Below are 12929 nucleotides of genomic sequence, written 5' to 3'. Positions count from 1 at the left end.
ATCTGCTCAACCTTTCCAGGATCTGGAAAGGTTGGAATAGAAGCAATTCTGGAATAGAATTGCTTCTATAGAACCATATCTGGAATAGAAGCAATTATACGTGTAACTGGACTTCCAATAATGCAGAAAGGCTACCCTTACTGCATTTGCTTAAAAGAGAAGTTGTATACAACTCCCTAGTTATGTTCGTTCCAACTTCTATGAAAAACACACAGAACTCGCCACATGAAGTGGCAGTTCATTGAATTCATCCCTTGACCATCCCCACTCTGCCCAGAGTGGACACGATAATAGCAGCTACAAATGAAATGAATCTGCATCCGTGCGATATTCATGTTTTGTGTTAAACGAAAGTATTTTCTTTAGACATTCGTGTATTGAGCGAATGTATTCATCTCTGTTATCAGAGCCACAGCAAATTCTTCAATTACAAGTCCACACAGATCTCTACTGCTTGAGTGTGGTGAGGGTAGCACTCTCTCCTTGAAACTTGTCGATATTCATCATGTATTATATTCATCCTCCATTAAACATGAATTGTAGAGTCTTATCAGGAGTGTGGAGCTTCATCGGTAGCTGGATCAGTCGATATTTCTGTCCATTAATTAGGCTAATATAATCAGAGTTCAGTTGTGGCACCTGGAATTGTCGACCTCGTGTGTAGTACAGTTGACATAATCACCGTCCTCCCCACACCGGGTGGAAAAGTCCTAAGTTCGAATCCCGTCAATGACGCGAGGAATTTTTATTGGTCCTTCTCATAACGGGGCTGATTAGTCAGTCTCAGAAAAGGGTAGCACGGTTTTCCTTGCTATCCTGTTCCGAGACAGACTCTCCCAATCTGCTCCCACTTCGGGAAACCCGGAAAACGGCATAAGATGACGAGGTATGAGTTCATTTCTCTGTAGCTGGCGTCCATTGTGCCAGTCTTCTAATAGTTTGCTCGATTGCTGCAGTAACTTTCCTTGTTCTCCTATTTCCATTAGTCACACCATAAACAAGTTCAGAAGCTCTTGATCCAGAATTACACGCCCTTCTTTTACAGTACTCATCCACTCGAGAATCGTCAGAAATCAGTGCATTATAGCCACAGTTGCTGATGCACCAACAAACCTAACAACAACAACAACTCGAGAATCTAAATACAAGCCTTCTACCGCATGAACCTTTTCAATTCTTTTTTTCGAGCTCTGTCGATTTCTTCTCTCCCTTAGCATTTTTTACTTTTGGCCTGCTCTGCTGCGTGATAATTTTCACATCCTCCAGTACTGCACTTGTTGTTCTTGTGGTACTTCTATTGGACGCATCTGTGATATTGCAGACCTGTGATAAATGTTGGTAAATGCAGTCGTATTTGATGCCTAAGTTTTCACTTATATGAGGCAGCAAGTTTTCGCCTATACGAGACACTAAGATTTAATGGATATACAAGTGGATATATAAAATGTTTTGCACACATTCTGATCGACTCTTAAGACAACTTTTCTGCACTGTTGCAAAGTTTATATCTCCCTAAACACCTTAATACGCAGTAATCGCATTTTGAACTTTTATAGATATCTCCAGTCGTTTTCTGTTGTGCTTTTCCCTCCATGATAATACAAAAAAACTCCTTTCCACAAAGGTCGCCTCACAGAAGCTGGCTTGTCTTCATGGATTTCGCTTCCTCACTATGTCTTGGATTGTGCTTGGACATACATATATGTTGGCAAACTTCCGTCTCCTTCGTAAGTGGAATTGTTTGTGAATTATTTAACTGGTGCTGTTTTATCATTTTATTCTAATACTTCATAACTGACAATTCTTGATGAAACTTTCTTAAAAAATTAGTCTGTTTTCATATATTTATTAATTTGCAGTTAAATAGATTTGTATGTTAACTTCTACATGATCTTCTACCATATTCTCAGATGAAAAATCCCATCATAACCTGAGCGAAAACTAGGACATATAATTCCGAAATCGTAAAGCGTAAATTTCATAGATGCCACTTTACATCTATGAATGGATGTGAAGATGGTTCATCCGAAAAATGGACCATCTTGAACACAGTAAGCAATTGCCAATCGCAGACCAAAAGAAGCCCTGAAAATTCTTTTTAGAAATAAAGTGGCAGCAGATCAGTCTACACTACCCGATTGTATTGAGCAATGGTAAGATCTAAACTAGATTGTGGAAAACTTTTTGCTGTGTCAAAAATTCCCCAATATCTATATTATAGTACAGCTTAATCTCATACATCACACTGCAATCTTTAAGTTCTCGATCACCAAAAATTGGATCTTGCAAAATTTCGGTGCATATGCTATAACGTTTACAAAATTAAAACGAATATTCTCACCGAAATTTTGCAAGATCCAATTTTTATTCTGTTATTGCTAATCAAAGAAAACTATGATCTTATTGGATCTCACTTCACGTCGGGATCAAAGGTAGCATATCCGAGTTGGCCGACCAAGGGCCAAAATAATTTACTTCTATTAATTCAGATTTTCCCAATCCTTTCTATCCATTATACAGGGTGATTCACTACAAGTGCGACAAACTTGCAGGAGGTGTAGGGGGCACAAAGACGAATCGGAATCACATAGCATTGCAGGGTCCGAAATGCCTTCGTCATGCGGTAGAGAACGTTGAATGGGAGGTCGCGTGAACAGCGATCCCGCTGGAAGTCAGCATTTGCGAACCGTTTCTGTTGAAGAAACCAAGTAGCGAAAGTCCTCCGGAGTGGATAATCCGCAGGCTCCAATGATTGGATGCGTTGCAGATGGTATGAACTCATTTAGTTTGTTGACAGTATCCTCCATACAGTGGATTGGGAAATACCCAATCGTTGGCCTATCGCTCGAGTACTCGTACTCGGATTGCCTTCTGCAAGACGTAGGACATTCTCCTAATTATCTGCCGTCCTCGTCGTTCGCTCTCGATTCATGGTACCTCTCGTGAAACAACCAGTCTCACGTAACCTTCTGTGCACACGTGCGAAAATCGTATGATGAGGAGCACGCCTGTGCGGGAAACGTTCCTGGTACGAGAGCAGAGCGGCGCGCCCGTTACAGTCCGCAGCTCCATACGCGAGGTGCATGTCGGCCAGTTCAACGTTTGAATACTCGTCTATCCTACTTCCTCAGGAACCGGTTCGCAAATGCTGACTTCCAGCGGGATCGCTGTTCACGCGACCTCCCGTTCAACGTCCTCTACCGCATGACGAAGGCATTTCGGACCGTGCAATGCTATGTGATTCCGATTCGTCTTTGTGCCCCCTACACCTCCTGCAGGTTTGTCGCACTGGTAGTGAATCTCCCTGTATACACTATCCTACCATTAATATCCGGACACCTCTCCATGGATGGGGAAACAGGTCCTATGCATTCAACACGTCAAGAACCTGCTATAAAAATTGCAAAAGTCAGCATGAAAAATAACACATTTAACAGAATTAACAGACTTCCAACGAGGAATGATAGTAGGATGCCAGATAAGCAAGCGTTCTGTACGAGACATCGCAGTCACTCTGTGGAATCCCAGGTCAACTGTTAGTGACATCATATGCAAATGGGAGAAGGAATGGGACTGAATCTGCCAAAAAAAATATGGCCTGGTAAGCCCCGAAAACTAACAGAACGGGACAAGATAATTCTACAAAGAACTGTACGGCAATTCGTAATTTGCCATTTTCTCAAGTCACACAAACCTCTGTGAGAGTATTGGGACTACTGTCAGTACTAGTACAATACGAAGGACACTCCACGATATGGGTTAAAATGGTCGTGCAGCTGTTCACAAGCCAGTGATCACTTCAACAAATGCTAGATGCCGATTAACATGGTGTAAGGAGCGCGACTCCTGAACTGTAGAATAGTGAAAAACTGGCCTATGGACAGATGAGTCGAGGTTCGCACTCTACCAGTCTGATAGCTGTTCCTAGGTGTGGTGAATGCCACGGAAACAGTTCCTTCCTGATATCATCCTCTCAACAATGAAGATTAGTGGAGACAGTGTCATGGCATGGGGCTCCTTTCCTTGGTTGGCTTGGGCCCATTAGTCATTATCGACAAAACCATGAATGCTGTGCAATAGTAGAATAGCCGGGACATTTATGTACTTCCAACATTATGGCAATACTTCGTGGAAGGCCCATACCCGTATCAGCAAGATAACGCGTCATGCCATACTGCTCGGGTCGTAAGAGAGTAGTTTGAGGACATGAGTGTGGAAAAGTTGGATTGGCCAGCTCAGAGACTGATCTGAACTCTATCGAGCATCTTTGGGATGTATTGGATCGTCGGGTACGTGCACGTCGATATCACCTAAAGAACAAGGCCGAACTGGTGGCTGCCTTAAAGGCCGAGTGGAGGAACATATCACCTGACATTTATAAAAAGCTGGTTGAGAGTATGCTGAGAAAATTGAAGGCCGTCATAAAAGCAAGATTTCAGTACAAAATATTAAATGACACAATAAAAGTTCTTTTTTTTTGTCAAAAGGCAGATGTCTGGATATTAATGGTAGGGAAGTGTCTGTACACTGAGTTATGACCACCCTTATGAAAAGTGAATGCGACCCGTTGATCACGTGAAGTACGAGAGTGCGCAATTAGTCGACCTACGTAGCATAGATAAGGTGTCAGTGGTTCAGTAGGTAGTAAAATTTCAAGCGGGATGGGTAAAAGGAAGGATTTATCGTAATTTGATAAAGGACAGATTGTGGGAGCTCGACGAGCTGGTGCCTCGATTTCCAAACGGCTGAACTGGTGAGATGTTCGAGAGCCGTCGTAGTTAATGTGTACCAAGACGGGCGTCAAAATGGTCAAAGAACGACCCGACGGCAAAATTGCAAAGGTCAGTGAAAGGTTGAAGTTAGAGGTAAGTGCCGGATCCGACGACGCGAATAGGCACAGCAGTGTTCAAGAGTTGACTACCCAATACAACATGAGCCAACCCGGAACAATATCTGCCATGACCATGCCTCGCACGCTGGCACGTATGGGCTATACTACAGACGACCCCTACAGCATCCTCTCTTATCCATGGTTCATCGGCGTAAAAAACTCGCCTGGTGCAAAGAGCATGCAAGTTGGACGTTAGACGACTGTAAGAAGATGTGCTGATCGGATGAGTCACGTTATTTACTCCACCGTGGATGGTCGTGTACAGATTTGACGTCAACAGCATGAGGCTCTTTATCCATCATGCATGGCATAAAAAGTGCAAGCCGGTGGAGGCGGTTGTATGGTGTGGAGCATGTTTCACTGGCAGGAAATTGGACCCCTGGTGCATGTGGAACAACGCATCTGTGGTCTCCGCTATTGTCAACTGCTTGATGATTGTGTACATCCCGCTATGTTACACTTTTTCCCGAATGACGATGGTATCCTCCAAGATGAAAATGCGGCAGGCCATCGGGCGGCTGTTGTGCAGGAATGGTTTGAGGAACACAGTTCTGACTTCCAGCATATCGATTGACCTCCGAACTCCACCGATTTCAATCCCAGAGAGCACTTGTGGGACACTATTGAAAGGCATATCAGGCGTCTGGATACACCAACCACCTCCATACCTGCATTGCTGACCGTATTACACACAGCTTGGTTGGCCAATACCTCCCGAACGCTTCGGACTTCTTGTTGAATCAATACCACGTAGGCTAGCTGCTGTACCGAGGGCAAAAGAAGAACCTACGAAGTATTAGGTAGGTGGCCATAATTCAGTGATCACTCAGTGTATATGCACTTATTCCACTGTCATTGTGAATAAAATATTTATTTTATTCACAATGACAAATATTCTGAAACGAGCAACTGTTAAACAAACTGAACCAAATTAAACTAAAGAAAACGCAGACCAGCATCGTAATATTTTCGTTTAAGTAGCAGTTCTTACCCAACTCCGGATTGATCACACGGCTCTCACTCAGTTATTACTAGCTAAAGAGCAACCCCCACAGTATATAAACTGTGATACTGTTTTTCACAATGGTAAAATATATCCTCATTCAGTTCCCGACTTTTAATGACAAGGAACAGTTATGCTTTCAGAGATGCCACCAACTGCAGAAATACTACACAGTCCAGTGATGTTATTGTTTTTTTACTATGAATATTTTTTTTTCCTTTTTACAACAGTGAATCACTACCATTCCATTTAATTATACCACAGTGGTTTAGACCTGAAATCTATTTAATATTGGCTTTAATAAACATTGTAAATTCCGTCTTTAGAAATTTTCTGCTTGTATTATCTGAAATGGAGCCTTCCGGTCTTCAGAAGGGATTCCCTTCGACGAATCGAACAGCCCTCGTATAAGTAATACCAACTGCATGCTGTTGGTATTACTTATACGAGGGCTGTTCTCGCGGCTGATTTAGCTGCCAGAGTGTGAAGAACGAGTCGCCATCTTGTGGTGGAAGTTGCACTTGATTACGGATTCCAAACAGAAATGCAATTTCGTCTTCGTAGTTTGAGCATTCTTTATATGATAATCTCAATCTTTATAAGGGTAATTAACTTAAGAATCAATAAATTAGATACAATTTTTATTATCTCTATTGTTAGTTCTTAAAAGGTGCAGTTAGTGTTACTTTTAAAATAAAATAAAAATTAAAGCGTAATGTTTGAAATGGCCATTAAATTCAGTAAGCCAATTATTAATGTTATTTGTCGCGAATTACTCTGAATGATTAACTTTTAACGGTATTTTCTCTTTGATAATTAGGATTGCTAGTTTTCTTATCATTATGTTTGTTTTCGATGATCCCAAGAATATGTTCTGCTTGAATGATAAAATATTATTTAAAATGTGTTTTTTTTTTTTTTTTTGTTTAGGTGGCATGATTATAGCTAAAGAATTCGTAGGAAATTTTGCATTCCAAGTAATTGCCAATGCTACTATTTCCGTGGATACTTTCTTCTTCATATCGTAAGTCAAGTTTATTAAATTATTAATGATTCAGTTGGTTAAAGTGATGCGTTTCCAAAGTCTGCCATAAATGGACTGTCGCAGAGAATTGTAGTTATCGCAACAATTCTCTACAAGAATTGTTGCGATAACTACAATTCTCTGCGACTATTCTATTCTATGGAATTTTAATGAGTCAGAAGTTAGTTCCAAATATCACCGAAAATAGGCGCTGATTGAGAGTTACGGCAAAAGCATTAACATCAGTAGAGGCATATGATGCAAGAACGCAAGCTTATATAGCATCAGCCAAAAAAAAAAATAAAAAATAAAAAAAATTCACCCATCCATTCACTCCAAATGTTTGTTTAGTTCTATCTTGAACTTAAGTTGTCGACCTCCACTACGACAGATGGTCGTGTGTTCCAACTATGAACCACCTACTGGCTGAAGGCAAATTTACACAACTCTTTCCTCAGTTTCAGCTTATGACCTCTCAGGTGGGAAATCTGAGAAACAGGAAGAATCCCCTCAGCATTGAGCCTGCTGAAACCATTCCAGGCCTTATACATCTCAATTAGATCACCGCTCAGGTTCCTAGTATCGAGACGCTGTAATTTGCAGAAATTAAGCCTAGCTTCGTAACAGCAACCCTTTGTTCTACTCGCTTATCTCGATGCCCCTCTCTCTACTCGTTCTAGTAGCTCTTCATCTTTTCCCGAAATGAGGGCTCCAGTCCTGTATGCAGTACTCAAGATGTGGCCTGACATTTGCCTTGTACAAGGGGATAAGAACCTCCTTATCCATGGTGCACTATACCCACAGATGCCGATGCTCCTAATAAATACCAAAACAGCTCCTAATAAATACCAAAACAGCTCCTAATAAATACCAAAACAAACAAACGTCCTTATCCCTGCTAGCAAGATTCCTGTATATCATTGACAAGACTCCATGAGCTACTCTTGCAGCTCGTCTGCATTTTCAGAAAACGTCACATCTGACTGTTCAATTACCTCAGGTCTTTTTCATTCTCAACTACCCTGAGTGTAGTACCACACAGTTGATACTTTACTCTGTGGTTAATGCTACCCATATGCAGTACTTTACATTTGTCAATGTTCATCTTTACTTGCCACCTCTCAGCCCATCCGCTCAACTTTTCTACAACCTGTTGCAGTAGCACACTGCCATTACTGTCATTAACAACCCTGCCAACCTTTGTATCACCTGCAAACTTCGATACTAAGCCTGATATACCTTCATCAGTATCATTAATAAATATAGAAAGAAACAATGTGCGCAACACCGACCCCAAGGAACTTCACCAATAATATTAGTTCAGGAAGAACAGTATCTATTGATTACCATTCTCTGTCTTCTCCAACTCAACCATCCTTTTATCCATTGTAGCAACTTGCCCTTAATACCATTCTGCTCCAATTTGTACAGTAGTCCTCTATGTGCAACAGTATCAGCAGCTCTCCTGAAATCCAAGTATATGGTATCAAAATAATTTTTTGCATCCAGTTCTTTCGTGACCACATCATAGTATACAATCAAATTGGTCAGCTTTCCCTTAACAAACCCATGCTGTGTCTGAACTATAACTGCATAAGTCTTGTCTAGATGATCCTGCAGTGCTTCTTTAACCAGTGACTTTTATTTTCCCGGAACAGAAGTTAAACTAACAGGTCTGTAATTACTCGTGTCACATTTTTGATCCCCCTTTGTGAATTGGGGATACACTTGCTCGTCTCCAGTCCATGGGGACCTCCTCTGAGTCCAACGAAGCTTTCGCAATTATGACTAAGGGTTTGCTTGCTTGCTCAACGTCCTCGAGCGTCGCAATGCATGCCGACAGCCAATTTCTCGATCGCGTTTGTGAATTAAGGTCTGCGCTGGTGAAATAATGCGATTTGTTGCCACAGAATCTTTTAGACACCCATATATCAAGTATGGTTCACCACTGTCAGGTCTGTTTAGACGTTGCAGGGATCATACGCGTACTGATGTCATGTGACCATGTTTTCGAGCATATTTTATCGACTTCTGTAATGTGACCTTTTTGGTAATTCTTATAATGTCCGTTATACCTCTCCGAAGTTTTTCGCTGTCTGCTCATTTCACGTTATTCTATAATACACCATACATACAAAATTTTGCCTCCGCTTCTTCGCAAGCTGCACGAGTTACCGCACGTTTTCTACGTGTTCTTTTAATTTTGTCAAGCAGTGTATCATTATTAGATTCGGGATAAAAAAATTGTATCATTAAAAGATGAAATATTTGATATGAATAAAAAGACTTTCTAAAATATCTAAAAAAATGGGCTGAACCCTTCAATAAATTCAATTTTTTTTGGAATGGATGCTTTTAAAGTACACCGGTGTCGGAGTTAAGTATCTAACTGACGAAAATTTTTGGAAGGAATGGAATGAATTAGCCTTCTGAAATAAAAATATCATTTTAAAAGAGTTAAAAGAGTGGAATGATGATAGCTTAAGAGACCTTATGATGGTCTGTGGTCATTGTTTTTTTTTTCCTGTAGTTTCTATTTCAAGGTAAATTGAAGAATTATTTGGCTTTTTCTTCCTTTTATACACAGTGTTTTTATTCTCAGAGCCTTCCGAGTCTGAGAAACACACTCTTTCAATTTTACGTTCAATAAAAAGAGGCATCCCGAAAAGGTCAATATTTAGTGTCATTTTGCTTGGTATTCCAAATACCATTGAGTTGGCTTTGCATTAGCAATATCTACCGAATGCCTCGTGGTGTCCCCTTTTGTCCGTCATACACATAATCATCTTGGCACGGACTCCACAAGGTGTTGTCCTGTGGTAGTGCTATCCATGCGTTGCATGGGTAGGTTTGATCGTAGCATTGAAAGTACTCCTTCCACTAGGTGCCAAATATGCTCAATTGGGTGAGATCGGATGAATTAGGCTGCCATTGAAGGACAGAGAATTCATGTTTCTGAAATCAGTTGGCAACCTGTCGGGCCTTTTTCCATGGCGCGTTGTCTTATTGATAGATACCCGAGTTGTCTGGATACATTGTCATGTTAAGGCGGGTATCGGTAGCGATAGAAGGGTAGGCATTCCTATCGAGCCGTCGATTAACGGTGATCAGAGAACCCTGGGCATGCTACGAAAACGGTCAAGTGCTGGCTAACATGCTCATGCAAGCCAATATTTCTTGTGTCTCGCAGTGATCACAGGTATGTGCTAATGTCCAGCGCATGGTCCATGGGGATATTGATCTTCCTATTCCTATGGCGTACTGAAGGACATTCAAAAACGGATCACATATGCGCGAACTACAATCTTATGTCAATCGTTTCGGACTTTGAGCCTTTACCAGCGTCACAGACACCAAACCATTCCTACGCACGGAAGAATGGACTAGTTTGAGACACAAGGGGTGTTGCTAATGCAAAGCTAACTCGGTGCATATGTTGGAATTGTAAATACTTACTGTATTCAATTTAATTTAGATATTCATTATTAATCATATCTATCAAACTTACCTAAATGTAATATCACTGGCTGTGTCGCCGCGATGAGTAACTGTTTCTAGTACTAAGTACCACAAGGAGGCCAAGCAATAATAAAGATAATATCTGTTTATTTTTTTAATGCTAAAATATTAGTTCAATTCATGATAAATATGCCGTGAGTGGGCGGATTTTTGAATGATTGTTTTCGGTTGTTTCAGGGGATTGCTTGTGAGCTATGTAGTTGTGAATGGAGTAAAGAATTTAAAGAAATCCTTCAGCATTACCACGTATATTATTCATCGAATATGGAGGTAAGCGACCCCTTTCCTATATTGGATATATAATAATTCTATTCGTTTTGTTTACACATCAGTAGATATTGATTGCGTGTTTTTCATCCGACATTGTTCCTTTCACTTGTATTTATTTGGTTTATTAAAGCCCTGTTCACATTCTAGGCTTGAACACACACCGCTGTGGGGAAGTGTTGGTGTTCAGGCTTGGTCAGCGTAAGTGGAATCGCCTGCAGAGGAAAGCTTTTCCGATGCCATTCTGAATGATCTGAGAGACCAAATCCACCCTAATCAGCGTGCACTTGAAGTTTTGAAGTTTAGGTGATTTAGTTAGACGCTGTACACTTCCTATCGTCCAATAGTGCTGTTAATAGCCTTACTAATATGAGATTTGAAACACAGTACACAAAATAGACCCGGCAATTGTGATCGTACATTCGCAGTGAATCTACTTTACTGGATTCACTGCGAATTCACTGATTCTTCGCGTGCAACGTACCTTTAGTTCGCTTGATACAGGCACAGTTCCTACCTCCACCTGGAAAGGCTGAATAAATGGGTGTAAAAAGCATTCCGTCACAGAGCTGAAGTAGCAAAATATGGAAATGTGTACATTACTCCTGCTGAATGGTCTCTGAGGACTCCACGTCATCGATCAGAAGACATTGGAGAAACTACCTCTGCCAAAAATCAGAAGGCAGACATTAACCCATAGTAACACCCTAATTCCTAGTAATACATCCGTCAGAGATGTAATAACTGGTAAGATGTCACCCTTAATTCAAAAAGGGTTAGAAAGGTTGACAGTAGTTCAAAAATCTGTTAAAGCGACGAAGTTCTGCAGATATTCTAGCGAAAAAAAAAAAAAAAAAATCTGTCGTATTAGGACCACCCAAGACCGAATTTATAAGCCCATATGTGTACTGTGTCCACAGGTTGCACGCATTCTTTGGTCAACTTGCCTGTTTAGGTGCAAATCTAGAAAAGCCCAAGTTCCGGGAGGGAAAGGGGCTTTTCTAGATTTGCCATCCACGCCTGAAACAGACTACCTCAACCACGGAGTGATAAAAACCATAAACGTTCCTCGCCTCATTGACGGGATTCGAACCCAGGTCTTCACCGGTGGATGAAGGCCAGTGATTATAACCACTGTGCTACCAGCGTAGACGGAGAGTTTCTGCTAGAAACCTGTAACGCTGAAGTTGCTGAATGTGGACATGCATTGTATCTTACTGTACGTAGGGACTTGGTGGGTAGCGCTGTTGGTAGAATCGCCGTCCTCCCCACCCTGATGGAAAAGGCCTGAGTCAGAGTCCCGTCGGTGACGTGAGGAATTTTTATGGGCCTTTTTGACAACGCGGCTGAAGTAGTCTGTCTCAGGCGAAGGCAGTATGACTTTTTCTCCCGAAAACTCGGGTGTTTCATCCAACAAACAGAAAATCAACCACAGAACACATGCAATTTACAGACAGTAAATTGCATGCGTTCTCACAAGGAGCAATATGGCCTTAGTCGCTGAAGCTCCTAAAAGCATACAACAACTGTATGTAGAGAGACTACTGGACGTTAATTCAACTCCGCCGTGGTACAGCGTGATAATAGTTATCTCTGTAAAATGGCCAAAACTGAAAAAACAAAAACCCTAATTTCCAACAACAACGTAGAAGCCTTTATTATAATCAGTTCGAAATATAGGTCAAAATGTCATTGCAGTTACTGTATGAAGTACAAATACCTTATTTAATATGGATTCAATAATTGCAATACCAATAGTGTATATTTGTGTTTTCAGGTTGCAGCCTTCACACCTATCCGTCCTATTGTCTACGTTCACATTGCCTCTCATAGCTTCAGGTCCACTGCAAGTAGAAACATTCAGGCACTATGTTGACAAATGTTACGATAACTGGTGGCATAATATCTTTTTAATCAATAATTACTTCATGGAGAAAGGAAATACGGTGAGTTCTTAGAAAGGAAATACGATGAGTTCTTATATATCATGTTAATATTTATAATAACTATCGGTTTATTTATGTACATGCATTGCAGTATTGCTGATTTATTATGGTTGTCCATTTTGGGTTATTCGGGCACGTACGGTTATTGAACTGTAAATTTCATTTATTATGAACATGTTGTTTTCTTTGTGAAAACACAAGCAGATCCCACAAACACTTCAGCATCATCTATGCACCATCTCTGTATACTGGCAAGAAGCCAGCATATTCGATTCGATG

At 40.9% G+C, this 12929-nt stretch overlaps 1 protein-coding gene across 1 annotated transcript in view; it reads left to right on the top strand.

Moving 5' to 3' along the window:
• LOC150087187 (nose resistant to fluoxetine protein 6-like) overlaps positions 1–12929 on the top strand; it is a 45187-nt gene that overhangs the window by 13363 nt on the left and 18895 nt on the right. Inside the window, exons 4-7 of the mRNA XM_090371869.1 lie at positions 1557–1727; positions 6825–6918; positions 10615–10707; positions 12482–12650. Of these exons, the coding sequence (XP_090227995.1) occupies positions 1557–1727; positions 6825–6918; positions 10615–10707; positions 12482–12650 (527 nt within the window). The remainder of the gene's footprint in view (positions 1–1556; positions 1728–6824; positions 6919–10614; positions 10708–12481; positions 12651–12929) is intronic.

The sequence above is a fragment of the Mastigoproctus giganteus genome, chromosome 4 (genome assembly GCF_048544385.1).
Source record: "Mastigoproctus giganteus isolate SK-2022 chromosome 4, ASM4854438v1, whole genome shotgun sequence".
Classification (NCBI taxonomy): Eukaryota; Metazoa; Arthropoda; class Arachnida; order Uropygi; family Thelyphonidae; genus Mastigoproctus; species Mastigoproctus giganteus.
The sequence above is the reverse complement of the archived record's forward strand: the minus strand, read 5'-3'. Positions and strand labels throughout refer to the sequence as shown.